The 26859-nt window shown below is 37.1% G+C and overlaps 1 protein-coding gene across 1 annotated transcript; it reads left to right on the forward strand.

Annotated features, from left to right (window-relative positions):
* Nucleotides 1-744: 744 nt before the first annotated feature.
* Nucleotides 745-9776, forward strand: LOC130265147 (protein FAM240B-like). The gene is made up of 3 exons (XM_056513997.1): nt 745-776; nt 6561-6709; nt 8259-9776. The coding sequence occupies exons 2-3, from the start codon at nt 6564-6566 to the stop codon at nt 8389-8391; spliced, it is 279 nt and encodes a 92-aa protein (XP_056369972.1). The 5' UTR covers nt 745-776; nt 6561-6563; the 3' UTR covers nt 8392-9776.
* Nucleotides 9777-26859: the final 17083 nt, after the last annotated feature.

A 26859-nucleotide genomic window follows, 5' to 3' on the forward strand; every position in this document is an offset into this window, starting at 1 on the left:
TCAGAGTATGTAGCACCTTACTTGCTTGTGTTTTTCTGTTAACCCAGGAGTACCAGTGGAGGGAGGAAGAACCTGTCCAAGAAGTGGAAGTGCTAAGTTCTGTAACAAATTATATATGCTATGTTTCAACTTGCAGCTGGTCAGATTCCTGCACTATTGAGTGTATTAACAGCTTAGCTGGAATCCTGTCATGTAGTCTACCAGGTGCTTTTACAGACCAACACTTCAAAAGGAGTGAAAAAGAAATCTATTTATCTGTCAGTCACTCAGTAGCACAAACGTGAGACAGGACGTGTTATTCAATATATTCTTTTCAGATCTATCCTTTTTCTTGGAGAGGACAGTGCTGAATTCTTCCAAGTAGTAAGGACGTTATGCTACAGTGAGCCACACTTATGGGATCTTACTTGAGCAACTGTTTCTCCAGAGCCAAGTTATGACATCAGTGGCACCTGCCAAAATTTATAGCACAGATCAAACCTGGCATTCAGAGTTTGTGCCCTGTAACTGTCTGGTCATTCCTCGTGATGTGTTGCAGACTTCACAAAATGAGACTGTGGGTTTGGGTTTTTTTCCCCCTGCTATTAAGTTAATTCATAATAGCAGATGTCATCACTCCCAAATAAAAATGAGTGACGGGTGAATAGATTTCATCAGTTATTCCTGGCAGTTGGAGTTCTCTTGAAAAGGGGAACCCAGGGGTAAAACTGACATGATTCAGTAATCACTCAAGAAAACCATACTTTGACAGAAGAGGAAGCTACTATACAATCAAAGTAAGCATTTATATTCTTGTGTTTTGGCCAAAATAATATTTTTTCTTCCTGTCTTGATTATTAAACCTGCCTAGATATACATGGGTACATTACACTAATTTTATGTTTTGTTAAATCATGCAAATTTGAATAGTGCTTTCCTCTTGTTCCTTCCATGACCTAGAATTCTGTGCCTTTCAGTATACGTTTATAAAAATTATTCTGATCCTATGTAATTTATAAAATGTAAGAGGTATCCTTCCACTGTTTCATTTTACTCTAATAATAATTTCTGTTATTAAGCTATTATTTGTTACTATATTTTTTAGTATTACTAGATCTTCTGTATTACATACACTTCAACTGAAAGCAAAACCACCATAAAAAGAACGTGTAAGGGAATACTCATCAAAATTATGCATTCTATACCATGTAATTTAAAACTTCTCAGAGCTTTGAGCTTTTTTAAAAATGTTTTTAAAGAGTACTATAAAAAGACTTTGAACTGTACTGTAGTAGATGTATAATGATGGAAAATATTTCATGCTTAGGCAAACAAACCCTAGTGAAGGGCAAAAGGAATAAGATATTAATTAGCATTCTGACGAATATAAACCAGCTCATGGTTATGATATCACCCAAGGGACTGAGTTTAGTTAAAGTCAAAGATAATCTTTCCATTGTTTACAATGGTCACCAAAAAAACTTCTGAAGTGACTATGGAAATTCTTCCAGAAACATGCTCGTGTTCCATATTAAAATTGGCTGAATCATCAAATTCATTGAAAGAGTTAAAATTAGATTTACCTCCAACTTTTAGAAAGGAAATACTTTAAAGATATATAGATATATGTATATGTATATATATATATATATATACATACACACACACATATAAAAAATATAATTCTTGTTAAAGACTTTGATTTTCAGCAAAAGTTTTGGAAATAAACTTTGGAAATGTTCAAATATTGTTTTACATTACTGGTTAAAATATTTTCCAATACGGAAAAAAGCATAAGGTGATTTTCTTTTTGTTAGCCAAACCAATTATTAAATTTTGCATAATTCAGACTAAAAATCACATTTATATTTTTCTCAAAACATGTTCAATTAATAGTTTTACTGTATATTGAAATAATTCTCACTAAAAATTAAAAGCACAAATATTTTGCCTACAAGTCTATGGCTAGCTTAAGATACATGTAGAAAGATTGAAAAAAAGGCAAAAAATGCCTCCTGGGATGTTAGAAAATATTTTCTTCTCCTGCTTATTTCACATTAAGGTAACTCAAAATAGAAATTTTGTTCAAAATATCAAGAGCCATTTCTGACTCTTAAAATTTCTCCAGGAAGAGTCTAAAGTAGAAATTATCAAGTGTGTAGAAGAGAAATTACTTGCACCAGATATTTTTTAAAATTAATTTTTGCAGAGGTAGTCTGAGATTAGAATAATTCAAAGTATGCATACCAGGCAGGAGCTAAGACCAGAGCATTTTGAAACCTACTAATTTAAGAGTTTACCAAAGCACATTCAGATGCAGATCAGATTAAATGAGAGAAGGATTGTACCAATGTCTGTTTCTATACTTGTTTTGTACCAGTGAACAAAAGTTGCATATAGTTTACATCTAGATGCAAAATTTCCTCTCCCTTGTATGGGACAGATCCATAGAGGGAAAAGTGCTCATCATTCACACTTCAAACCTTCTTTAAACTGTGTCTGGGACAAGGAGAAGGAGAGGGGCAGGTATCAACCTCTTCACTCTAGTGATCAGTGAGAGGCCTGAAGGAAATGGGTGAGTCAGGAGAGGTTTTGGCTGGATTATCAGGAAAAGGTTCTTCAGCCAGAGGGTGTTTGGGCACTGGCACAGGATCCCCAGGGAAGTGGTCACAGCCTGACAGATTTCAAGAAGCATTTAGACAATGCTCTTAGGCACATGGTGTGACGCTTGAGGATGGTGCTGTACTGGGCCAGGACTGAACTCAATGATCTTTGTGTCCCCCTTCAAATTCAGCATATTCTGTGACTCCATGATTATCTGAGTATAAAACAATGTATTATATGTAGGTGCTGTCTGTGTTTCATGAGTGATTTGCTGTCTTACAGATTGCTGCATGGCCCTCTGATTTATGGTTTGATTATAAATGTAGGAGATTTTTCTTTTACAGTGCCATTAATTTTGTTTTTACAATTACTTCTTCTTGTGGACATTCTCCACATAAATTAATAATATGTTAGCATATAAATTAATTTCTGTAAATGATGAATGCTTTAAAAACTCTTTTGTGCACACTTACATTTTTTTGACAGTTGAGGTTCAGAGCTACAAAATGCATAAGCCACTTTAACCAAGATCTAATTTCATCCTAATTTAAATGTTGTTTTATCAGCTTGGCTCTCTAAAAATGCAGTAAACAATACTTCATATGGGCAGGTAGGACTGCAAAACCCATATAACCAAGTTCCTCCATAACTATCTTAGTTGAAGATTTAATAAGAGACTCCATCTTGCACCAATGTTATGTGCATTTTAGTAACCCTTCATAGAAAATACATTGTAGAAAGTTTTATAGCATAAATTTTCAGTTAATAAATAATACTTACAATATTTCAGGTCTTCTAAATGAAAATTTTTAAATTAATAGAAGGGCTTGCTCCTGGTTGTTTTGCATTCATTTAATTGGATGAACATGTTAAAACAACCTGCCATTAGAAGTCAGAAAGACACCTCCCTGTCTTTCCTTTAATATTCCTGGAATGATTAACCTATTTTCTTTGCTCACTTTCCACCTGGACAAAACTGATCAAGTGACTGTAAGAAGGTGTGGTTTTTACTTACAGGGAAAGACTAATTGTTCTACTTGTTACTGAACCCTGAGTTGTCTGAGTGAATGAATCAAGAACTTTGATGGCATTAAGTCCAGATGTCAGTGTAAATACAATTTGTGTCATTGGGACATCTAAAAAAGAAAAACTCACACATCAACAAAATGTTATCGAGAGCAATAATGAAGATTTTTTAATATATGTAGAAATGGTTACTCAGAAATCCAAACCAAACTCCTGAGAAGAATCTTTCAATTAGAAAAAAAAGAAAAGGACGTATCACAGTGCACATGAGCCCTAGTCTCTACACCTACATGTCATAATGCCAGGCTCAAAAATAGGATATTTTCACACACCATGAGAGAGGCTGGTCAGCAGACAGTACAGTCTTCAAAAGTTTTACATGAAGAATCTATCTTAACAAGGACCACAGCAACATAGTTAATGAAATAGTTATAGCTGATGAAATAGTTCACAGTTATGTGAAATATTAACTGTCACTGACATTCCTAGGAGCTAATACCAAATATTTTTGACTTGCAAAAAGACCCACAGACCTAGCAGACTAAAACTTGCAGACGTACCTCTTTCATTTGGGTACCTCACTGATTACAGCATATTTTTTTGAGTGGAGCAGCCAAAACCCTCATGTACATCAGCAAAATCCAATCAGTTTAAAACTCAGATAGAAACTGGAGACCCTCTTTGTACCATTTGGAGAACATCAACCAGAAGTTTAATAATCATAAAAATTTAATCTCTAATTAAAGGTTAATGTGTTATGGCAGATTCTTATATGAGGCAAAGTATAAAAGGGTTTGGAGGGCACACTGATTCAGTTTGTCAGCAACTTGCACTTGGCTTCTGAGGCAATGGGATAATTATCTGTAGAGTGTCAAGTGGGCAGCTGCTAGTGATAGAAGAGCCTCTAAATGGTGCGAAGACCCGTGTGACCTGCTGATCCAGGAATGATGAAATAATCAGATTCCATCACTCGCTGTAACAAGCTATTACCAGAGCATTTATTTTAACACTGCTCAAGGCCTATGGAATTAGGACACAGATAGGGCATGTTCCAGTGCATCCGTGACGTGCATATTTTTTGTAAGATGAAGCCTTAAATAATACTATTATTTTGGGGCCTCAGTGTGAGATAAAATATTATTAAGATTACCCATATTTCCATTTAGATAGTATTCATTGCCAAACACAACATGTTTACCAAAAAGTGTTAGTACCGCTTCTGTATCCACACCAATGCAACAATTCAGGCTGTATCACGCTGTGCTACATCTGCAGCATCCCCAGTTCACATCCAGGGAAATACTAGAAATATGCTCTTTGCCTCAGAGAAAACTACCTGGTTGTTTTGGTGATATTGCAGCTCTTGCTGACCTTGCTGTGGAGAGGACCAATTTTCTAACCACTCAAGGTACTCCACCACACAGGAGGTTATATTACATGATCTAACCAATTCATGCTTACCACTCCAGTTGGGCTGTGCTGATCTTTAATGAACTGGACTTCTCAATGGAAAAATAATGTATCTCAAAGAGATTTTTCTTTTTTTTAATCAGTTTTTCTATTCCAGTCAGACTTTGCACCAAGTTTGACATAATTATTTGCTATTGCTGACTTTTTAAAAAACAAAAGTATTTATGAAAATTATGACAAATCTAAAACACTCAATTTAGAATGATGCCCAGAACTTACTTATGTGTCCTTTGAAGGTGCAAGGGATTTCAAATACTGTATTTGATAGTAACTTTTCAGTAATCTGCCTTAATTGTGTTATATCAGACTATCCTTTCCTTTTACTCTGATCTTCCACTTTACAGCATTGTGCAAAGCAAAAGTTTCTTCAGATTGGCCTACATTAGCATAATCTTTGCTGTATTTATCAGGAATAGCTTCTAAAGTACGACATCATCTAGGAAGATTCGCAAGTACGTATCAGGGTCTGTGAGGCATTAATTCATCACCATTACAGAGTGTAGTGTTGGCAAAAGTATCTAATGACAGCAGAATACAGATAAACGCAAGGAAGCAAAGGAATTTATTTCATAGCAACCCTCAAATTAAGTGCTGATGTAGTCACAGACAAATCTAGAGTTTAGGGTTTGGGGGTTTTTCTTTCCTGTATCCTCCCACTTTCTGGTGGGGCTTACTCCAAGAGGCTGATTCAGGAAAGAGGCTTTTCAAAGTATCATTACGGTTGGATAACCAACACAATAATATCAGCAAGAACATCAGACATGAGAATTTTAATGTTAAAATAACATGTATTTAGCAAGGAGAAATTCACCTGTTTTCTGTCATTTTTATCATTTATTGGAACTGATCCCTATATTTTAATGAGCTCTACTTTTAAGAGTATTTAAGACTGAATTTTGATAAAATATAGAACAAGACCATAACAAGCTCCCCAGGGAGCAAACACAAACACAAACTGTGTGTTTGTTTCAATTCAGATTCATAATTTCCTTGCATATTTTGTGCAAGACATTATTTGGAGTAGCAAAAATAATCATTTAGGAGCAATGCATTTCCCTGAGATAAAACATCTATGATCTGTTTTAAGAATATGGGAGATAGAAAATAGGAAAGTTCTTCACATCTAATCTGAACTCCAGTGACAATGGCACTATATTTGAAAGCATTTTTCACAAGTTCTTCTAAAATTACTTAAATTCTCACACATACTGAGGCATCCACAATATTTCAGTGAACTGTGCCACACACAGTCATTACTCAGTAGCAAAAATATAGTTATGCCATTCAACTGTCACCCAAGGCCTGTTTCAATGCCTTATATTTTGGTTCAAGGCAGACTACACACCAGTTACCTATTCTTTTCAGGTGACATACTTTATTTTAATAGCACTTCCTGAGAATGAAATTTCAAGGGGCTAAGTAACACAGTATCTGCCTCAGGTTAGGCTTTTGACTGCTCTGACCTCCAAATTGCTTTTCAGAAAATGAGCAAGCATACAAACTTTCAACGCCACAGGATGGGTGGTCATGATGCGGAAGAGCTGAAGAACTTCTGGGAAAAGGTCATCCAAGAGCAAACTAAGCAACATGAAGCTGAAGAGTCTAGGCTAAGCAAAAGCGCCCTGAACAAGTAAGTGGTGTTTTTTCTTTTCCACAAGACAGCAAGGCATGTCATCACGTGTTTTAAAATAAGGTAACCTGTTATTGTACTGCTTTATTCATAGCACAGATTGTGTTCTGGATCTTTGGCACTTTTCCTCTCACAGCTGCTTGTCTCATATTACCGTGGCTCTTCTGCATGGAAACTCAGACACCCCTCACCCCTAAACCTCATGAGCATTCTTCAAAGGCCTTGGAGCATAGCTATGAGAAAATAAAGCACTTTGGAATTATGGCTTGTGACAGCCAGAAAATTGCAGGAATTTTACCTAGAACTGGTACAGCTACATAAACAAATAAATAAACAAAATAATATTACATTAAAGGGACAACGACCCACGTAATCTGTAGAATAAAAAATCCCTGGCACTTTTGTCATGTTTAACAGCCCTTCACATCACATAAACCCAAAGGAAGAAATTACACAATGAGATTTTCCCATTCAATGGAAAAAAATTGTGGGATTTTTGTTGTTTTGGGGATTTATTTCTTGTTTTATTTGAGAGAGGGCATTTACAAAGCACTATGAAACAACAGGGACTGCCTAGAGAAAGCTATATAGCTATACTGTGGTACAGATACTCTGCACAAATTTGGTGGACTGCTTCAAATATTTGTTCAACTTGTGGCCACTCAGAACTTTGAATCAGAGTCTCCTGCACACTAAGTGAATCCCTTGACTACTAATATTGAAGACTAGGTTGTTTAAGACACAATGTAAAACTAAACTCAGAATCTAAGATAACACAAGCACCTATGTGAAAGAGCTACTGCTGAGTTATTCTCGGATGAAATCATTGGCTGCTGTTCTTTTCACCACACCAAAGGTAATTTAAAACCCCATAGATTCTATGATACATTTGGCATTACTATATAGTATCTAATCTTAAAACATTGCTGGGTCAGGTGTTTCATAACATTTCCTTCAGAAAACAACCCAGGCAGCAATATTCTGCAATGGTCCCTAAAGATTTTCTCTTCTGTTTTTACTATACTAGTGTCTTGAAGCTATGTGGCTCCTCTTGCATGTGACATCAACTCCTTTCATTAAACACATACAAGGTCTGCAGAGTTGTTTTTGTTTTCTTTTTCACCCAGAAGGACATATTTTAAGTTCAGCCTGCTCTTCTCCACAGCATTTTACAGCAGAATTTGAGGGGTTAGGGGAAGAACTCTATTTTTTAATTTACATGTTGAATGACCTTACTGCATAGGCAGTACTCCTGCGTGGCTTTGAGAATACCCCAGAGGGAAAAACAGAGTTCTTTACAGTGACAGTATTTCAGCAGTTGTTTGACTCATTCGGAATCCAGCAATGTCAACCACTGATACTATCAGCACTATCCTTTTCTCCCTGCATTCCCAATCTAGCAAGCTAGAGGGATGTGTAATTGGTAAATAAATACAGGACAAGTGCTCTGGTGATGAAAGAGAGGAAAGCTTCAACCCTGCTGAAAAGCCCTGGATACATTTGAAGGATTTGGCTCAATAACTGCTAAGCACTTGTACTCTCTTTGCAGACTTCGCCAGGAATGGACTCTGCGGCTGGAAGGTCGAGCAAGGCAGGTCCAGGCGCACATGAAAACTCGGAAAGAGCAAATGACCCCACTGTCTATTGAGGCTCTTCCCTCACCAGACAAAACTGTTGCTTAAAGTTACAGTGCAAACACAGCAAGCACTAGGCCCGATTCTGATCTTCTGCATGCACCTATAAACCAGCAGTTACGCTGCTGAGCAACCAAAACGTCAGATTCTGCCCATTTTCCAAACTATATACTAGAGCTACTATTAAAGTCCTATTGAAATTCAGTGCAAGAAAAATGCCACAGGGGGAAAAAAAATTGAAAAGCAATAGATGAGAAGCAGACAACTCTAATTTTCCATGATATATTATTACTGTGATGTATCAGGATTCTCTTATGTAACTGCATTTCCAAGTGACAACAACATACTGCTTGGAAAGGACGGCTTGTTTAATAGGGATAATACATTCAGACAGCTGCATGCAAAATTGCACATTTCCATTTGCACAGCTCACAGAGTCTGGCTTAATGCAGACGTAAGATGTTCTGTCTGTCATGATGAGCCACAGTAGAGGGAATTAAGGATTAGCCCAATCAACTGTCCAGGAGGAGAAACACATTCTTTAATGGAATGATGGGAGAAAACAAAAAAAGGAGACTTTTCTGATCAACATATAAGAACATTTACAGATCTTAATAATTAATTTAAATGAAAAGAAAAAAAATACTTTTATTTTCTTGAGGTGTGTAAGAAAAAGACTACTGATCAGTAGTCTTTATTGTGAGCCAGTCTGACAAATGTTAGAGTAGTAAGAGCAAGTTAGTATGAGAGTTTGAAATAGAAGGCAGTGAATCATAACAGCACAGAATTGCTTTGCAAATTATCACTTGCCATACCTGACACAGACTAATCCAAACAATTTCTGCATCTTCTTCTGGGTTAGGTGAAACAAAGGTAGGAATAACTAAACACAGGGTAATAACAGTGTGCCCTATTTACCTATGTGTCTCTGTATCTAAATACTAGTCTTTTGGACTAAAACATTCATTTGTTTTGTCTTCTGATACTCTTTGGTAAAGAAGACTCATAAGTCTAATCAGCTATTATTCTCTAACAATATTGTGCCAGATAGAAATTTACTTTGAATCTATATTTATACTAAAGATGTAGATAGGAATACATCTGATATATTTCGAAACAGAATAAAAATTAAACCATTTTGATCTCACAGAAATGCTTTTTTTATCCTTTAAAAGCAATATTTAATTAGAACACCAGGTGTTACCAAATGTCCTCACTTTTGCAAAGTCAAAATGTGCCACAGAAAAAAAAACAAGCTGTCACAAAAATGTTCTTATTCCATGAAGGATTAAAACAATTAAAAATTTATAAAACATTTTCCTGTTATTGAAAACAGAAGGGATTGTAGTATCAGTTTCTTTTCATAAAAACTGACCCAAAAAACATGCAATTGTTTCTCTCAGTGGCTATTTTCCATTAGAAAAGCAATGCTGAAAAATAATAAAGTTGCAGCTGCTTTTGCCCTGCAAAACTGGTGTTTCTCTTCTGCATCTACTTATTTCCCACTTTCTGTAACCCAGTGTCCTGGTTTGGTCCAGGACAGAGTTGACTTTTCACAGTAGCTGTTAGGGAGTGGATCCTAGAGCTCCATGGCCATGTGTGGGTGTTATTCTACACTGCCTCATGCCGTCTCTGGGGTAGGAAGTCCAGGATGCTTTTGGGAAGAAGGTGGGAGTGGCTTGGGGTGGGGGAGCTGTCACCAGCCATTGTTCATTGCCTTGGTGTTGGACACATTGGTCAGTAATTTTGTATGTACATTACACTCTCTTTGAATACTCTGTTATTGGTGTTGTTTTCCTATCTCATTACCACTTCCATAAATTGTTCTTATCTCAAGGTGTAATCTCTGCCTTTCATCTGCCACCAGAGGTTTGTGGTTTTCCTTTTAGTGGGAGTACTAAATTGAGGAATATCAATTCTAAAATGTGACACCTGAGACACCTAAGATTAACTTTTTCTTTGGTGGGGTAGATCAAACACAACCTAAACTAGCTGCTACTTATCAAAAAACTGGACTTTTACCTTACTGTAACCATCACTAAAGGACACAGACATGGGCTATTGAAATAGAGAAATGCCAGATTTCTCTTTTGAAAAGCAGATCTATTATATTTGTTAGCTTAACCACTGATTTATGGTGTTGTAAGTGCAGCTTATCCCTACTCTATGTCAGTGTGACATGAGAAGATCCAAGAAAAGCGGACTCAACAAGCATTTATTTTTCCTTTACACTTAATGTCAATGTTTTTATTTATTAGGAACACTTTTATGACACTCTGGTTGTTTATGAAGTTATGTAAAATAGGAAAAGAACTACACAAGTCGATGTAATTCACACAAAGCAAATTTCAGCACTCCCCAAAAAACCACCTTAGCTCTCTGAGAAGTAGTTTTTCTGTAAGGAGCTCTGAGGGCATCCAGGGATATGTGAAATCACTTCCACTACAAGTAGATGGCATCATATTAGCTACACACCAAAGGAGTGTTGTGGGCATTGCTTACCTTCTCAAGTGCATGAAACCTATTTCAGTTGTGCATGGATTTCTGATGCAGCAAAGAGTGTGCATATCATAAATGTGAAAATATATAAATAATGTATAATAAATGTTCTCACACTCAACAAAAAAAATATCTTTTTGCATTGCTCAAGTGCATATGTATTAGTAATGGTTACCTGTTCTAGTATACATTTCACATGACAGCAGTAACCTGACACCTTCACGGTATTGACCATTCTGTTCCCAAATGCAGGTGTTCATCCAATTTTCACTGCAGAAAAACACATACAGGCACATCCAAGCAGACAGAGACAGTTATCAGGCACTAGAAATAATAAAGTCTAGCAGTTGGATGTAGTCAGATATGCTGCTTGCAAATAGCTGAAGGCAGACAGGAAGGTGGCAGATAATGTTTAGTCATTTTACTTTATTCACTAAATTTGTGACCTTCAAGCCTAAACTTAGACATTTCATACAAAACTGAAAGTTACGGTTTTTATTAATAGCCAGTTAAATCTGGCTGTCAATAAAAAAAACAAATAAACAAAAGTCAGTTGAAGTTGAATAGTTATATTTAAACAAACTGCTCCATTCACACACGTGGCTGTCATTTATTAAATAGAATATTCAGCAAGCATAATCTGTTAAGGGAGTAGTCCACTTCAACTGAATATAGCAGTTTTTAACTCCTGTGTCCCTAGTCCCTTCATCTTCATCTTCAGGGGAAGGGGAAAAAAAATTAGATTATAGTAAATACATTAAGAAAGTCGGGCTAGTTACTTGAGGAGAGAAACTAACTGCCCAGATTTTTTTCCTTAAGGTTTATTAATTTGCCTAATAGAAAATGAAGTGCATGAATATTGAATATAATGAGAAGCATTTAATAATAATCTGCATAATCAGTACCACCCTAACCATGCCCCAGCAAGACATTACCATGTCTACATCAGCACACAAACCAGCCCTGGCACTTGTATAAGTCAGTAAACATCTAATTTTGTACAGGATAGGTCAGTGGCTAGTATTTTGGTCATGGGACTTTATGATCTATGATGCAATAGGTGTGGATCAAGCACTTAAGATGGCATACCGATGCCAGCTGTAGAGCACCCACTTAGCATGCCCAGATTTATGTGTATGACAGAATTGGTGAGCACAATCTATGCCCATTCATATTGCTGCTCTTTAAGCACTGTCTGATCCAGGAACCAGTGACTTATGCCTGAGAAACAGCAGTTTGCTTTCTTAAACTAACTCTGAGCTGTGGCCAGTTGTTGAAGCCTGGCTTACTTAAATCAAGGTAGTCTAAAGGGTGACTGTAAACCACATTAATCTGCAGTCTAACTTCATTTGGACACCATGGTAAAGCACTCACACAATCAGTCATAGGCAGGATGCAGCAACTCAACACCCGTCAGCTGCTCCACCTGAATTTGCACTAAAATTCAGAGCAGAAGAGGCATTTTTTAAGCTAAACCTTTGACTGTCTGCATGTACCACATACTGGCTTGGACCCAATTTAACGCCTGCAAACCAGATTTCTTTCTGAGCAACCAAAACCAGACCAAAAGCTGTGTTCCAAGTGCACACAAAGGGACACTTGCCTCTAAGGATCTCAGATAAGCACTAGCTCTTCAGACAGTTTTGAGACATCTGCAAAACAGGGCTATTTGGTCCAACTAACCAAATTAAATGTAGTCTAAGGTAGCCCCTGAACCATGTATAGTCTAATGCGGGGACGTCAGCAGCCGCCACTTTGATCTACTGAGCTACTTGGTAGTGTGCTCACCTGCTTAGCAGATGAATATAACCCAACAAAAACAATACAGGTGCGATCAAAGCACTGTAATATGTTTCTTATAGACCTAAAGGTGGAACTCAGCTGAGCTCAGGAATTATCTCGAGCTCAGGATAATTTAATTAGCCATGTATATATGCTAGCATGCACAACTAAGTACAGTTTGGTCAACTCACCCACTGGAGCTGCATGTGATGGAACAGTGCCTTCCTACAAAAAAACTCAGAATAGGTCTGGCTTCTGAAACCATAAAACAGTATGTATGGTTCATTTCTACACTTAAATGATACAGGAATATGAGGATAATTACCAACTTTGTAGACCAAATGTTCCTACTAATTACAAACTGCCTGTGTCCTGAGGGATGCTGTTCTCTACCTTGCCTAATAAACAGCGCTTAACTGCACCACAGTGTGAATAAGGAACAGTAAATCACATAAAAATACTTCTGGATTGAAAAAGGCTTCTGTAGATAAATAAGAATGAACCAAAGAGTAGCTCTAGAAAGTCTTATACTCCCTGAGAATGCTTCCATTTGTGAATTAAGTATTACTATATTTTTAATTTCTTACCAAAAGTGGGATCTATCCATAATGTTATACCTTTAAGACAAAACTGGAGTCAAAAATTCAATAGTCAGGATAGAGAATTCAAAACTTTACTTATTATTCCAAATTCTTTCAACTGTCTGTATTTTTCTATGTGTTGTTTAGTTGCCAGTGTTTTAAACATATTTCAAGCTACAATGGACAGAAAGCAGAGAAAATTCAAGCTCCAAAAATGACAGGCTGACAAACAGACTGAAAAAGGATTATACTGCCAGGGAAGCCAAACTAAACAGCAGGTCATCATGTGCTACCTCCATAATTAGCTGTACTTGTCTCAAACACCATGCCTTAAATGAGCTATTACTCTACTAGCATCTAATGGAACGTGAGAGATTACTAGTAGGCAGTGCCACTGTTCAGACTCAATGATAAGACTTCAGTGGTTCCTAATCATGTCACTGTTCCTTTCCATAGCAAACAGGAACAGCATCAAGGAGAGCTTCAGCTTTAGCACTAATAAAAAAATTTTCTGACAAAAATCAGAGGGGCAGAAAAAAAATGCAATACCAAATCTGAATGGTAATATATATGGTTTAGCTATTTGGCCAATTCTTTAAAAAATAGTCCCTTTGTGTTAGATTTCCACTATGACTCTACTACATGTCCAACATAAATACTGGTGGCATTTGATGTGACTTGATGTGACTTTACAATCTATATTGATGATTCAGCCATAGGGAACAGTTCAAAAAATTAAATTAATACTGAAAAGCTTTTGATTCTATTGGATTTAGTACATAAATCAAAGGAATCTTCAAAATACTGATACAAAAACTTAGTTGTGGGAGTCCAGAGTATTCCTCTGGCTTCCCCGGGAGCCTCAAGCTCCTCCTGGCAGGGTCCCCAAAGACCCTCAAATGAGACCCAAGTGTCTCAGGGGCTGGATTTAATTCCTTGGAACAATCTACCAATCTACCAACATTGAGAGAAGAAATGCAAGCTGCAAAAATAAATAGAGTGTAAATTAGACTGTTAGAGTGTAGAATAAGCAGATTTCTAGAATGTTTATATTAAGAGGCTCGTGGAGAATTTGGGGCGTGGTATGCTTCTTCCTCCTTCTTCTTCACTCTATCCATGTTGGAGTGCCACCTTGGCATCCTTCGATTGGATGGGGACAAAACTAGACAGTTTAATAAGATATTGGTGTATTGGAAATTAATTATAAATATCTAGTATGTAATTTAGAGTATAAAAGATAAGTCCAGCCTCTGCCATGCAGATTCTGCCCTGGACGTCTGGCTGGACAGATTGCTGTTAGCTGGGCAAAGAATTCCTGAGATAAGAAACAATAAACAACCTTGAAACCTCTGAGAACAGCCTCCTGCAGTCTCTCATCGGCGGGTGTTGGGAAAAACCTGAATTCTACACCACCTTCATGTCCTCCTGAGGTGAGCTCATAAAGAGACACCTTGGGCTGTGACACTTAGTCTGTATTGTCTCTTCACAAATAGGCAGAAGAAAATTATGTTTTCAAATAGAGTTTGCTATAGTTAATGCTATTTTCTCTCTCTGATGTGCTATTCCATTTAACAACTGCGTCGTTATTGTTAAGGGTTTGAGGGTCCAGTACAGGCTATGAATCTAATTATGCAAGGAAAACACAACATTACTGGGGTGGCCAACAGAGCTATTTCTGAAAAACCTTTTGAAAAATTACCACTGTTTCCCCTGATGTCTTAATTTTTATTTTTTTTTTCATGGAAGTGATTCCACTACGGCTCCTCCTAGGGAAAATTTTTCTATAAGATTTTTATTGGTGCTTATAGGTATCCTAGTAAGTGAACAAATTGACAAAATTGTTCATTTTTACATGTAAGAAGTTTCAAATAAAAATGTTGTCTCATTAATTACTGGATATCATTGCAGCAGACTTTCTGTTAGAGCTCAGGTAATGATAAAGTGCTAACTAATGAATCAATACTTTCCAGCTTTTGGATAGCACCTGGGTTTACTGATTTTGTTGATACTGCCTAAGTCATTAAATATGTATTTGTAATAATAAGACTAACAGTCACTGAAAATAAGCCCTATAAGCAATAAGGGCCATCTAATCTAAAATATCAGAAGCAGCAGTTATTATCCACCATCTCAAATGAACACTTAATAACCTGGAACTAAATCCCTTCAGGCTCCATTTATGATATGTATACACTTCTGCTACAGTGATGAAAAATACTCCATTTTCCCAGAACTAATGACCTCTCTATTATATGTGCTAGAGGACTGTGGAATGAGTTGATCAACAAACTAACACAATGCACACATTTGAAAAATTTTATGCCTATGTCACAGGCAAATTTCAGTGCTTCCAACCTATAACAAGCCCCTTTGGAGCCATTTCAAACTTCTGTAGCATGTGTTTGGTGAAGACAATTTCTGTGCATGCTTTGTTTATTTTAATTTTGGTTACCTTTGGCCACTACAGTTGATGAGGAGCAATACCTAGAAGTGATTAATATGTAACACTTCACTATGTTCAGACAAAATATTATTGTCCCACGGGATATTTTATTGCTTTTATTGGTGGATGCAGTTAAAAATATCCCTTTATCTCAATACCAAAAGAGTTTTCTTTTTATTACAGGGCACCTTTGAAGAACACCTCAAAGTAGGTTCAGACATATCTTACAGCTTTTCTGCTGAGATTTTGACAGCACTCTGTTAATATATCACTACAAAGATTAAGGATGCAGAAAATAAGTATACCTTGAGCTACTTTAGCAGCTGTATTTATAGTTTAGCCTTAAACCCTGCTTTTACATACTGTGGAATCACCAGGGAACACAGCTGGTCATGACAATAAGACTAACATTTCTCCCAGCAAGCTAGTTTTAAAAAATACATTACACACTAGTCCAAATACTGCTACATTTGAGCTATCATTTTCAACAAAAGACAGAAAATTTCAGCAGCTACACTGCCTAGTTCCATCCGTGCTATCTTTTCTTTGAGGTGTTTTGTTATTTGGAATAGCTGGCACTTCACTTTTAAAGGCTACCTCCAAGTGCAAATTCTGGCTGACAATGCTCCACTAGCCTTAAAAATATCTGGTATTTCTGCTGGTAAGTAGGCAGCAAGAGTGCACAGGTAGGCTGCAGGACATATGAACAAAAGAGTTTTTATGTTGTAAAGAAACAAAATCAAAATTTGAATTGGGAAAAATATGGCCTTCTAGCATGAATTCTAGTAAACTCTATTGAATTCTGGACAGGCTTCAGGGGTTTTGTTATTGTCTGACATGTAATTCCTACCTGCTCCTGCTCTCCAAGCTGTATCTCCTAGGCTGAAGAGCAATTCCTGACTCACACATGTATATATTTCCTAACAAGAAAATTCTACTTGGAAGACTTGATTCAGAAAATTATTTTTTAATCACTGGAAAGAAATAGAAATAACCGTAATCAATAATGCGTTTTGATGCTACAAATTACTCCAGATTAATATGTTGATTAAAATGTAAACCAAATTAAACACATACATGTGAATTTTGCCTGCAGGAACATAGTTTTTCCAGTAGCAGCATTAAATCAGTTATAAATGAAACAATGAAAGCCTTCCTCATAGGGGACTGGAATTGCAGTTAAAGATAAGGTTTTGCACTCCAAAGAGAAGTGCATGCACACATACTATCTTAAATGCTTCAACCATTCTAATCTAAATTTTAAGAAAATTTCAGTTTCTAACACCCCATGTCAACAGAGTGAGTGTACTCTATGTCCTGGTCTCCTAATATTTGTGTTCTGAACAATTTCACCTAGCTGCTTCCCTGCTATAGGAGTAATACATCAGAGAGCAGCACCATGCTAGGGAATGTAAAACAGGGATTCAGCACATCCCCACTAACCTCAGGCACACAGGTTCTAGGAAGCTCTAAACAAAATAAAGCTGCCTATAGAGCAAAAATTTGAAAATATTCTTTTGCCTTATTTTTCATTTATTTATGGGTGGTATTTACGCAGGGTATGGGGTCTGTCAGAGGAGTAAGAACAAAGAAGGGATTTTCAAGTGCCTGACAGCAGCAAGCTGAACTTCTACTCCCTCAGTCTGGAAATTAGTTCTGCATTTCCCTACAGGACCTGTTTTACCCTCTATTCTGTGTCACTTAGGTTGACTGGGGAGTAGGGCAGAGTGTGCTCCATCATCTCCTCCAAATGCTGAAGATTTCTGCAAGAAGACCATGCAAGATGGAAGATCACCCAGGCAGCTGGGCTCCACAGCTGATGCTCTGCTAGCAGGGCTGAGACAAAATTACCTCCTGGCCCCACTTTTCACAGCCATCCCAAGCCCCTTGAAGATGCCCTTCTGATACTGAGAGCAGCAGCAGCCCACTAGGTCTGTGACTGGCAGCATGGGAAAGGGCCCTGAGGACAGGAATTTAGAGGCTCTTTGATTTTCTTTTCTCTGTCACCCTGAAATGACATTTGACTGAAGTTGCTGGAGAACTGCTGGCTGCTCTCATGTCAGTTCCAAATTCAACCATCTGCAGCAGCACATGTCACAAGAATAACTGTGGTCAGTGCACATGAGGCAATGTTTCTCTTCAGTGCTCCCTAGCAGCTCCATGACAAGAGAAGGAATGTCTAAGCAACAAAGAAATAGAAGACGGAAGTTGAAGTCAAGGCAAGATCTTTCCGTGCTAATTTTATGTAGAATAGTCAAATTATTATTTCCAAACATGACATTAATGCAATCCTCTGATACCAGAGAACTCCAGACAGACTTTCCCTGCATGAGATTTCTGCTGGGTTAAGGATACCTGGCTTGCCCAGGACAAGTGCCCCTTGGCTGAGCACTGTGAAACACCACAGGTCAATTTGGGAGCGGAACTGCAGTGGAGAGGAGGAATGTGGTGACCTTCACATTCAGACTGGCTCACAGGGGCAATCTGCTGCACCCACACCGAGAAATTTCCTGCACTCCTCATAAATTCATACATATAGCTCCCTAATTCCAGCTTTATGCTGCCAAGTGTGAACATGCAACCACAGAATGCTGCCTCCATGCTTCTTTCATTCAATGGGTCATGTAAGCAGCCACCTCGAAGCTAACTATTTCTGCTTGTAATTCTGTCAAGGCTTTGAAGGTTAGCTGGGAAGATCTTGATTTCCAGGGATTCAACACTCCTGAATCTTGCTCTGGTTACCTCCAGCAGTAAAGGAAATCCAGAAAATTCATAATGAATCTCCACTGATTAAGCTCTCTAATAAATCAGTGAGAAGCCCTGAGTTTTAAAAATTCTCTGCTCATTGTCAGATTCTCAGACTCCAGCATCAATGACCTCCAAGTCACACTATAAGACATAAATATCTCTGTTGGCTAGAAAAGATGCCGCACAAGTGAATAAAATAATAATTGTCTATGGAGTTACTGAGAATGCATGAAAAGAGAAAGAGGAGCAGTCATTCTCAGTAGCTTCATGTTTCCTCTAGATAAAATTCAAAAGGTAGTTTGAGATCCAATTTACAAGGAATTGAGATTTCAATAAAATTTGCATCAAGGGAATAAGTAAAAGCAGAAAGCTATTCAGACAGAGCTAAAAGAGAAACTGTGAAGGAGGGTACTGACAACATTTAACTTTTATTTGTCTCCAAAGAGAAGGAGCATCATTAAAAGATTCAGCTCTGCAATTCTCACAGGGTAAAAGAGTTAAACACAATATAGTTCAGTTCCCAGAACTCAAGAGCTTGTTACCTTGTTAGTTAGGGATAGCTAATAAGCCCAGGTAACCAAATTCATGCTTTAATTGGCATCTTGCCCTAAATGCCAGGAAATATAGTGACATTATTTTACCTACTCCCTGAAGAAAGAATTTGTTATATTATAATACAGAACTCCCAGAGCATGCATGGTATTGCTTTTTTGAGGAAATCCAAAAGAGATCCTAAAGTTTCATGTTAAATTATATTTGTGAAAATTCTATATCTTAAAAAACACCCAACCTTTCTAACACAATTATTTGCATACCTTAGATCTTCAATAAAACTAAATGCAAGATATGCTTTCTGTTAAAAATTAGCTTTGTTTAGATGCCATAAAAAATAAAAATACATGTGAACAAAGTAAAATGCTGAGCAATAATTAACCAAAATATTATCTGTGTATTCAGTGTATTAAAAATAATATACCAAATAACAATATTAAATACAGCATATGATAAGCAAAAATATGTTAGCAATTATGCATATAGATTTTTCTCACTTAAGATTTCATACATTTATTAACAGGCAAATTGAAAGCTAAATGTAGGTGCGTTTTGATGAGTTCAAAGTATAATGAAAGCAAAGAGTCAGAATTCCTGCATAAATTTAATTTTTTTTTCCAAGGATTTTAAGGCTCTGTAGTTTAAAAACTGCTCTATTGATGCAACACCAGGTAGAAATTTCAATTTTGGTGTTTTCTAGGGTTCCCACAGAGATGTTTTAGCAGATTTAGTACTGCAACATCTAATTGTTGGCACCAGTTTTCTGGCTTCCAGGCTCCCAGCCATCTAAGCATACAGGTACAATTTGGTGAACCAGCCAAAGGCAAAAGTGAACATTTTAGACTGAAATGTGAGTCCTTGACCTGGGAGAACTGAAGTACAGATGTAATTTCCTTTCCATCATCCTGGCTAGGAAATGCACTAACTTGCAGCTGGTAAGGAGAAATGGGCAGGTGGGGGTGGTAGTGTCCAAAATTCCTGCAGCTAAATATGACATAGCTAATATGTTGGAGTCCTAAATCCTCAGCTGAAGCTGTCACAGAGAGCCAGCCTGTGCAAACCATTCTGGTCAGAACCAAGGAAAAGTCAGGGTTCGTCTATGCAGTCCAGTCAGCCACTTTTCAGGTACATTAAGGCAAGTAGATTATAAAAGGAGCCAAACCTCAATCCTTTTAGGATGGCAAAAGGATTAGAAAAGGATGCAAAAGAGGAGCTAAAACTTTGAACCCTCCATCAGGAAGACACATCTAGAAATTTACTTCTTTGCCTGACAAGTATGATCCTATTGCTTTGATATCTGAAACCAGGCAATGAACAAATATGTAACATGATAAATAGCTGGATTTTTTAAATCTTCCTGATGCTTGTTTGTTCATGACAGTTATCTGCTTTATACTGCCTTTTAACGTGCTTATTTTCTCTCCAGATGAAACAAGAACAAGTGAACTAGAACAGAGGGAAGAGTGTCATAGCTCTTGAAATCCAATCTGTCTTACCTTATATTGCTAATTTGGGGTAGAGAAAATTATGTGGTTCTATTTACAATTAGGATTCCTCCTTTTTGATGCCCTTTTCTTCACAGCTCTTAACATAGGACATATACTTTTTACAGAAACCTAAAAATAGAGCTGCACATTCCAGCTCCAGTATTGTTGTCACTTGTTTTGACAGATTGATCAAATCAAATACAGAAGCAGAAAAAGGCAGTGAGGTTTTCTGACCAAACATGATGTGAAGGTCATGGTAAAGGAGCAGCTGACAAAAAAGGGAAGTCTTACTGCACTGCAGTTAATGTTCAGAAAAGTTCTTTAGTATGTGCTTGTAAACAGTTCTTCACAATAAGACAATGCATGGTTATGCATTTGGTTTGCATACTTATGTTCCCACATCCAATCAAAACAAAAAATATCAATTGAATATAGTGTGAAGCTCTCTGTATTCCAGTGTTCCAATTTTCAGTGAAGGCAAGTCCTGTGCCATTTACTGCAAACATGAAACTAACCCTACACAATTATGAAACTCTTTAATACTACATTTTGTTTTGTCTTGCCAGATTTCAGCAAGTTTAGCTAAAAAACCCACACTTTTTACTCTTCAGGAATTTTGGTTTTAATCTCCATTAACCATGCCAAACTCCCTCAGGAAATGTAGTTAGATGTTTGTTACTACACTGTAAATTAAATAAAACTGTATTTTGACATTGTATTTTGCCAAATTGACAACTTTTGGGGAGAATGAAGGATGGGCCATTGCCCAAAATGACAGGCAGGATGCCTAAAATAGCACCTATTAATAAATCACCAAGACATTATTTTTATTCAATAGGATAGTCAATCTTGTGCAGCAAAACTTTGGTAAACTAAAGATAAAGATGCATGGAGAAACACATATAGTACCAGCAGCACAACAAGCTTTCTGTCATACCTGCTGCTGCTTGGTAGACCAAGTTTTCTGGAATGAGATGCCCCAGTCTTTTGAACTGACTGACTCTATTCGGCACACTGAGTCACCAAATTTACCTCATGTAAAGTGAAGAGCATGCACTTGTTTCTTGGCTAAACTAGATTTAGAGAGCATTCTGAACCAGTTATGGTTTTCCCCAAAGCTCTGCTATTCCCTGTATGACAAGAGATGACAATGGATGGAAGACAAGTGCTACAAAGTAAAATCTCATCTTCTATCAATTTAATGGAGCTTTGCCTTTGTGTTCGGTGTTGCCAGGATTTCTTCCCAGCTTTATTCATCAGCCAGAGAATGGCAGGGAATTGGAATCAGCTCAGCTTTAGGGGCAAACACATCACCATGCTCAGAATATTTTAACATTTTTGTGCATTTAGGTAAATCCAGACTCAAAATTAGTTCTTTTACTCCCCTGTAAGCCAATCTCTTTTTCTTTCCTTTTTTTCTGTCCCTGACAGAAGTTCTTTTAAGGGACAGAAAAATCATTGCTTTGTGGAATCAAGTTCCAGAGTGTCACAGGCAGTAGAGCTGTCTCCATGCTAGGCACTCCACACATCCTGGGCTAGTTTTGTAGTAGTTTTGGAAGATAACTGGAGAGTACACAATAAAATTGTCGCAACACACTTCACAGAATTTCATAAACAAACCATTTCAGAAATTTCTTTCTCATTTTCCTCTGCTATTTCCCTAGTCTACACCCTTGAACATGTAACTTATAAATACAGAAAATTTTTGTATGACACCTAAAAAGAAAAAAATTAGAAATCAATTTTTCATTATTTGCACAGACTCCTTGGCTTTTGCAAGAGTTCAGACCCTACCAGCATAACATTTACAGAAGTTGTTGGAGTGCCACCTATTGGAAATACAGGTACAAATGAAAAAGACCTTGGTTAACTGCATAAAATAATTATTTATTACCCAAACCTTGGTTTAACTAGATCAAGTTAAGAGGCTTTTAAATGCTTATAAATCATGTTCCATACATAATTATGGTTAAATTTAGATCAGCTTGTAATGTTAAAAAAAAAGAAAATTAGCCTCTCTAAGGATAAAAATGCTAGAAAGTGGCAAAAATTTATAGCCCTGGAATATAAAATAGCAAATATCAGAGCAGCCCTGCTAGAATAGTCACCTGCCTAAAATCTGACTCACTTTACTAAGCTATATATCCATGGCTGGTGTAAATAGTTTTGTGTCAGATCCTGGTTTTCACTCTGCAGGGATATATGTAATATTTAGGCTCACATGGTTCAGCTGTGCTTTAGACTCTGAATATAAATTATTAATTTTCCATATAGAAGACTGTCACTTTGAGATAAAACAGCCTTGACTTTCCATGGAAAACTTACGAATCAGTCTGGGACAGTACAAGCAGTTTTAATAAAATGGTCTTCAGCTGTCATTTCTGTTCAAAAGACACTCAGGCAATGGCATAAGTGACTTCTCTGCCTCCCATGAACAGAAAAATTTATGTATTTTTCCTCAGTACTTTCCTAGTAATATCTTCAGCTTTTCTAAAGTGCAAGTATTTCTATATTCTATATTTCTATTCTATTCTATATTCTATTTCTAAAGTGCTCATTTACATTTTAAAATGAAAGAAACTACTCAACTACAGAAAGCAACTGAAAAATTTGGCCCAGTTTTGAACCTTGAACTTGATCCTTGAGCTGTTTGCCCTCACTCCTCCCTTATCACCCAGCAAGCAGCAGACTGGGAGGGCCATTGCCTGAAGAGCATCACTACAAAATTCTAACACATCTTTTTCATTTCCTCATCTTTACTACTGCAACTTCCTCCTCCGTGGTTTTCTGAGCTCTCACACTAAAAGCAGCAAAGTGTTGCCCAACTCTTTTCTGTCCAAACATCCCAGCCTTGATCTCAGAGTCATACTATTCCTCTTACAAGTTCTTCTGTTAATTAGCTCTGACCCCTGACCAGCCCATGACAGCTTCTGTAGCATCTCTTTTCACGGCTATGATTAAGAGAGCCACATAAACGCAGAGTGGTAGCTTTAGTAGATTTCTCCAGGAAAAAACAAAACAGAACAAACCACAGTTAATTATAAATGTTAGCATAGACCAGAAAAAGAAATAAAAGAGTGACATGGCACAAAAGCAAAGAAAAATCAAAATATACTGGGTACGGATTATTTCACATACTCAGTCCTCAGGATTATTCCAGCAGCCAGAATTGCAGTTTGCTTAGTCGTCCATGCTGGTATAAAATCTTCAACTCAAATTTTGGACTTAGTGTTATTTCATAACTTGTTTACAAAAATGGCATATGGAAATTAATTACTAAAATACATGATCTTTACTCTTACCTGCAACAAAGGCTAAAAACATCTTTTCCATTGATGCTGCTATAAACAAGTATATATATATACTGACAGTATATAAATTGACAGGATCACTTTCAAAATCAGCTCCTAGTCTGTCTCACCTTCATTTCTAGCAGATGTCTGATACATAATTTCATTCTTTACAATCACTTCTTCTTTTCCTGGTAGCTTACATCATTCTATGAGTGAACATGTTTTTATTCCTTGGTTTTATCTCTTCCTCCAGATCCCACAGAGTATGCTCCAGGCTTCTCTGTGGTTTATAAAAGACTTTTTCTCCTACAGCTTTCTCTTGAAACTTCAATCATTCTCTGCTTCCTCTTGAGGCATGCCCTCACATGTAGCTTCCCTCCTTGAACAATCTTTCTTTATTCTTCCGGGGACATATTTACAACAAAAGTTTAGACGCATCAGAAGTAACATTTCTTTGGTGCAACAGCTGTAGACCCACATCTGATAATAATGACATGTCTCCTATGCCCACTGCAGTATCTGCACTTACATTGCTTACTAAGAAGGAGAAAATGTGAAGAGAATAAAAACACCACAAAACTCTCAGTGAAATCACCAGGCCTGCTTCAGGTTTTGTGCCATATTTCCAGCTTAGATGACTATGCCACAAACATTTTAGGTGAGAACTAGTAAGGGTAAGCACAGCAGCAATTGTTGGGTGCTAACAAAAGCCTAACTATGACCAGATTTTTGTGAGTACAGATCCTAGGCTCCTCCTAGTCTTCCATTTCCTTCCAACTGAATTTTTTCTTTACAGATCTAGCCATATATATAGATGAAACTGAGTTTGTTCCCCACTTGGTGTCTTTCAGACTGGCAGCAAAAACCTAGCCATGAGGTCACATTATTCCAAATATGCATATACTTAAAGCCCAATTATAGTAGATTTCTAAAACATTTGGTGAGGGAAGGAAAGAGTCAGCTGGTTTTCTTTCTGCTGAACTGTGTGAAATGTAAGCTAAGTGAAGCTATTCTCTTTGTTGTTTAGATACTACGGCTCACACAAATGGGAAAAGAAAAATGAATATTTTAAATTTTATCCATAGTCTGGAAGAAATTACAATGCAAACAGGATCTTCAACTGTAGATAGCATATTCCAACTACCTCTGACAATCTTCTCAGATTTTCTTAATGTGTTTTGGAGTAGTACAGAAACAGGAGTTCAGCTGTGTCTACCAGCTATAAGTCACAAAGGTAGATTTAAGAGTTCTGTTGGCTAGGTTATACAAGAATTCTCTATAGGTGACATGTCAACTGTTGATAGAAACTAAATTAATAGAGATATTTTTCATAAGCAATTAACATAACTGGATGAAAATTTTAAAAAATATACAAACATCTTTACTCTCACCAGCCACAAAAAAAAGAAAAAAAACCAAACCAACCAAAAAAAAAAAAACAAAACCTAAAAAAAACCCAACAAAACCAAAAACAAATCAGAGAGAACCACCAAAAAAAACCCAAACAAAAACAAAAACCATTTTAAAAACACTAAAAAAACCAAAACAAACCAAAGAGCCTCAAATCACAAAAACCAACACACACACCCACACACCAAAAAACTTAAGCTAAAAAAAACCTACTGTAAGGCCTAAAAGCTTCTTCTGTCACTTGAGGATACCAATGCTCATTTACTTTAACATGAATAGGCATACTTAATGAATGAGGGGATTTATAATTTCCACACCATGGATCCCTCCCTGGTGATATAAAAAGCTCCCATGAGATATGGCAAAAGACGCCTTTAACCTTTGCAGACACAATTTCAGAGCAGCTTAGCATCATTTTTCTGAGAATGAAACCATATGTCACCTAATGGCCCAGGGGACACAGTGGCATACGGAGCCCTTCATGCTTTAAGTGCCAGCTTGAATCCAGCCCAGCCCCGTAACAACCAGCGCTGCTGTGTCTGGAGGCTGCTGGGGAATCTGTGTGAAATGAGCTGGCCATCTCACATCAGATCCTGCAGCAAAGTTGTCCACCAGAACGTGACCACTGCAGATGGCTCACACTTGCCCTTCTGTCAGCAGTATCAGCAAGTCAGCCAAAGATTAAATGAGCATTGTGTTTAACACGAGCTTTCACTTGGCAGAAGTCAGTCTCCCAAGCCAGGAAATAGAGAGTGGACATGCAGGGCACTGCCTTGAAGGAGGACCTTTGGAATTCCTCAGCCAGCCATCTCCAGCTCCTTTGAGTTAATATTGCAGTACGTACTCCAAGCTCTTCCTCCCTGCAGATTTAACCCACTAGATGGATCAGCTTTTACCACCTGCATTAATGTTCCACACATGGTGGTAGGTCCTTGAGTAATGATAATTCGACTGTCTTAAGTGAGAATTCAGATTTGTGAAAAATCTTTTGTAAAAGGAGAATGCAGAATAAAACAGTGTCATGATGACGAGAGGTTAAAACATGAAATCATTTTATAAAATAAAATCATTTTTTATGAGGAAAATAATATATGGTAACAAACAGCTTTCTTTGAAACGCAGACAATACTATAAAATAATTAAATAACAATATAAACACATGCATTGCAGTAGAGAATATTAAAGGAATGAGAAAATAGAAATTTGAAAGCCTCCTAGGAAAATATTACCAGGGAGCATGTTCAGAATTTTCAACTGAAGGTATTTTTATCAGTATAAAATTTGAGTTTCCTCTTTGCAATACTGCAAATATTGTATTTCTGTATTATTGTTTCTCAATAGTTAGGCTTCAAAAAGTATAATTTCGGATTTATTTCCTACTGGAAAATCTACAAAGACAGACATTTTAATGCATAGCATGACACTGACATACAGCTGGGAAATTAAGTCAGGCAAATTAATTGATAATGCAGTTCTTTATGCACTCTATGGGAGCTGTATCACAAAAGGGGCTGTAGGTGTTTACAAATAAAACAGAAACTGGGAGGTGATTTTAAGAACAGATCTGATCAGATTCTGATTATTACTGATCAGATTCTATTCCACTCTTTTTTCTATTGCCAAAAGAGTTTACACAAAAGCATTAGTGTTAACAAGTACTGAGTTCATTGATATAGCAGCTCATGTATACCTATTTACAGTATGGGGGTCTTTTTTCTTTT

Source organism: Oenanthe melanoleuca, chromosome Z, assembly GCF_029582105.1.
Source record: "Oenanthe melanoleuca isolate GR-GAL-2019-014 chromosome Z, OMel1.0, whole genome shotgun sequence".
NCBI lineage: Eukaryota > Metazoa > Chordata > Aves > Passeriformes > Muscicapidae > Oenanthe > Oenanthe melanoleuca.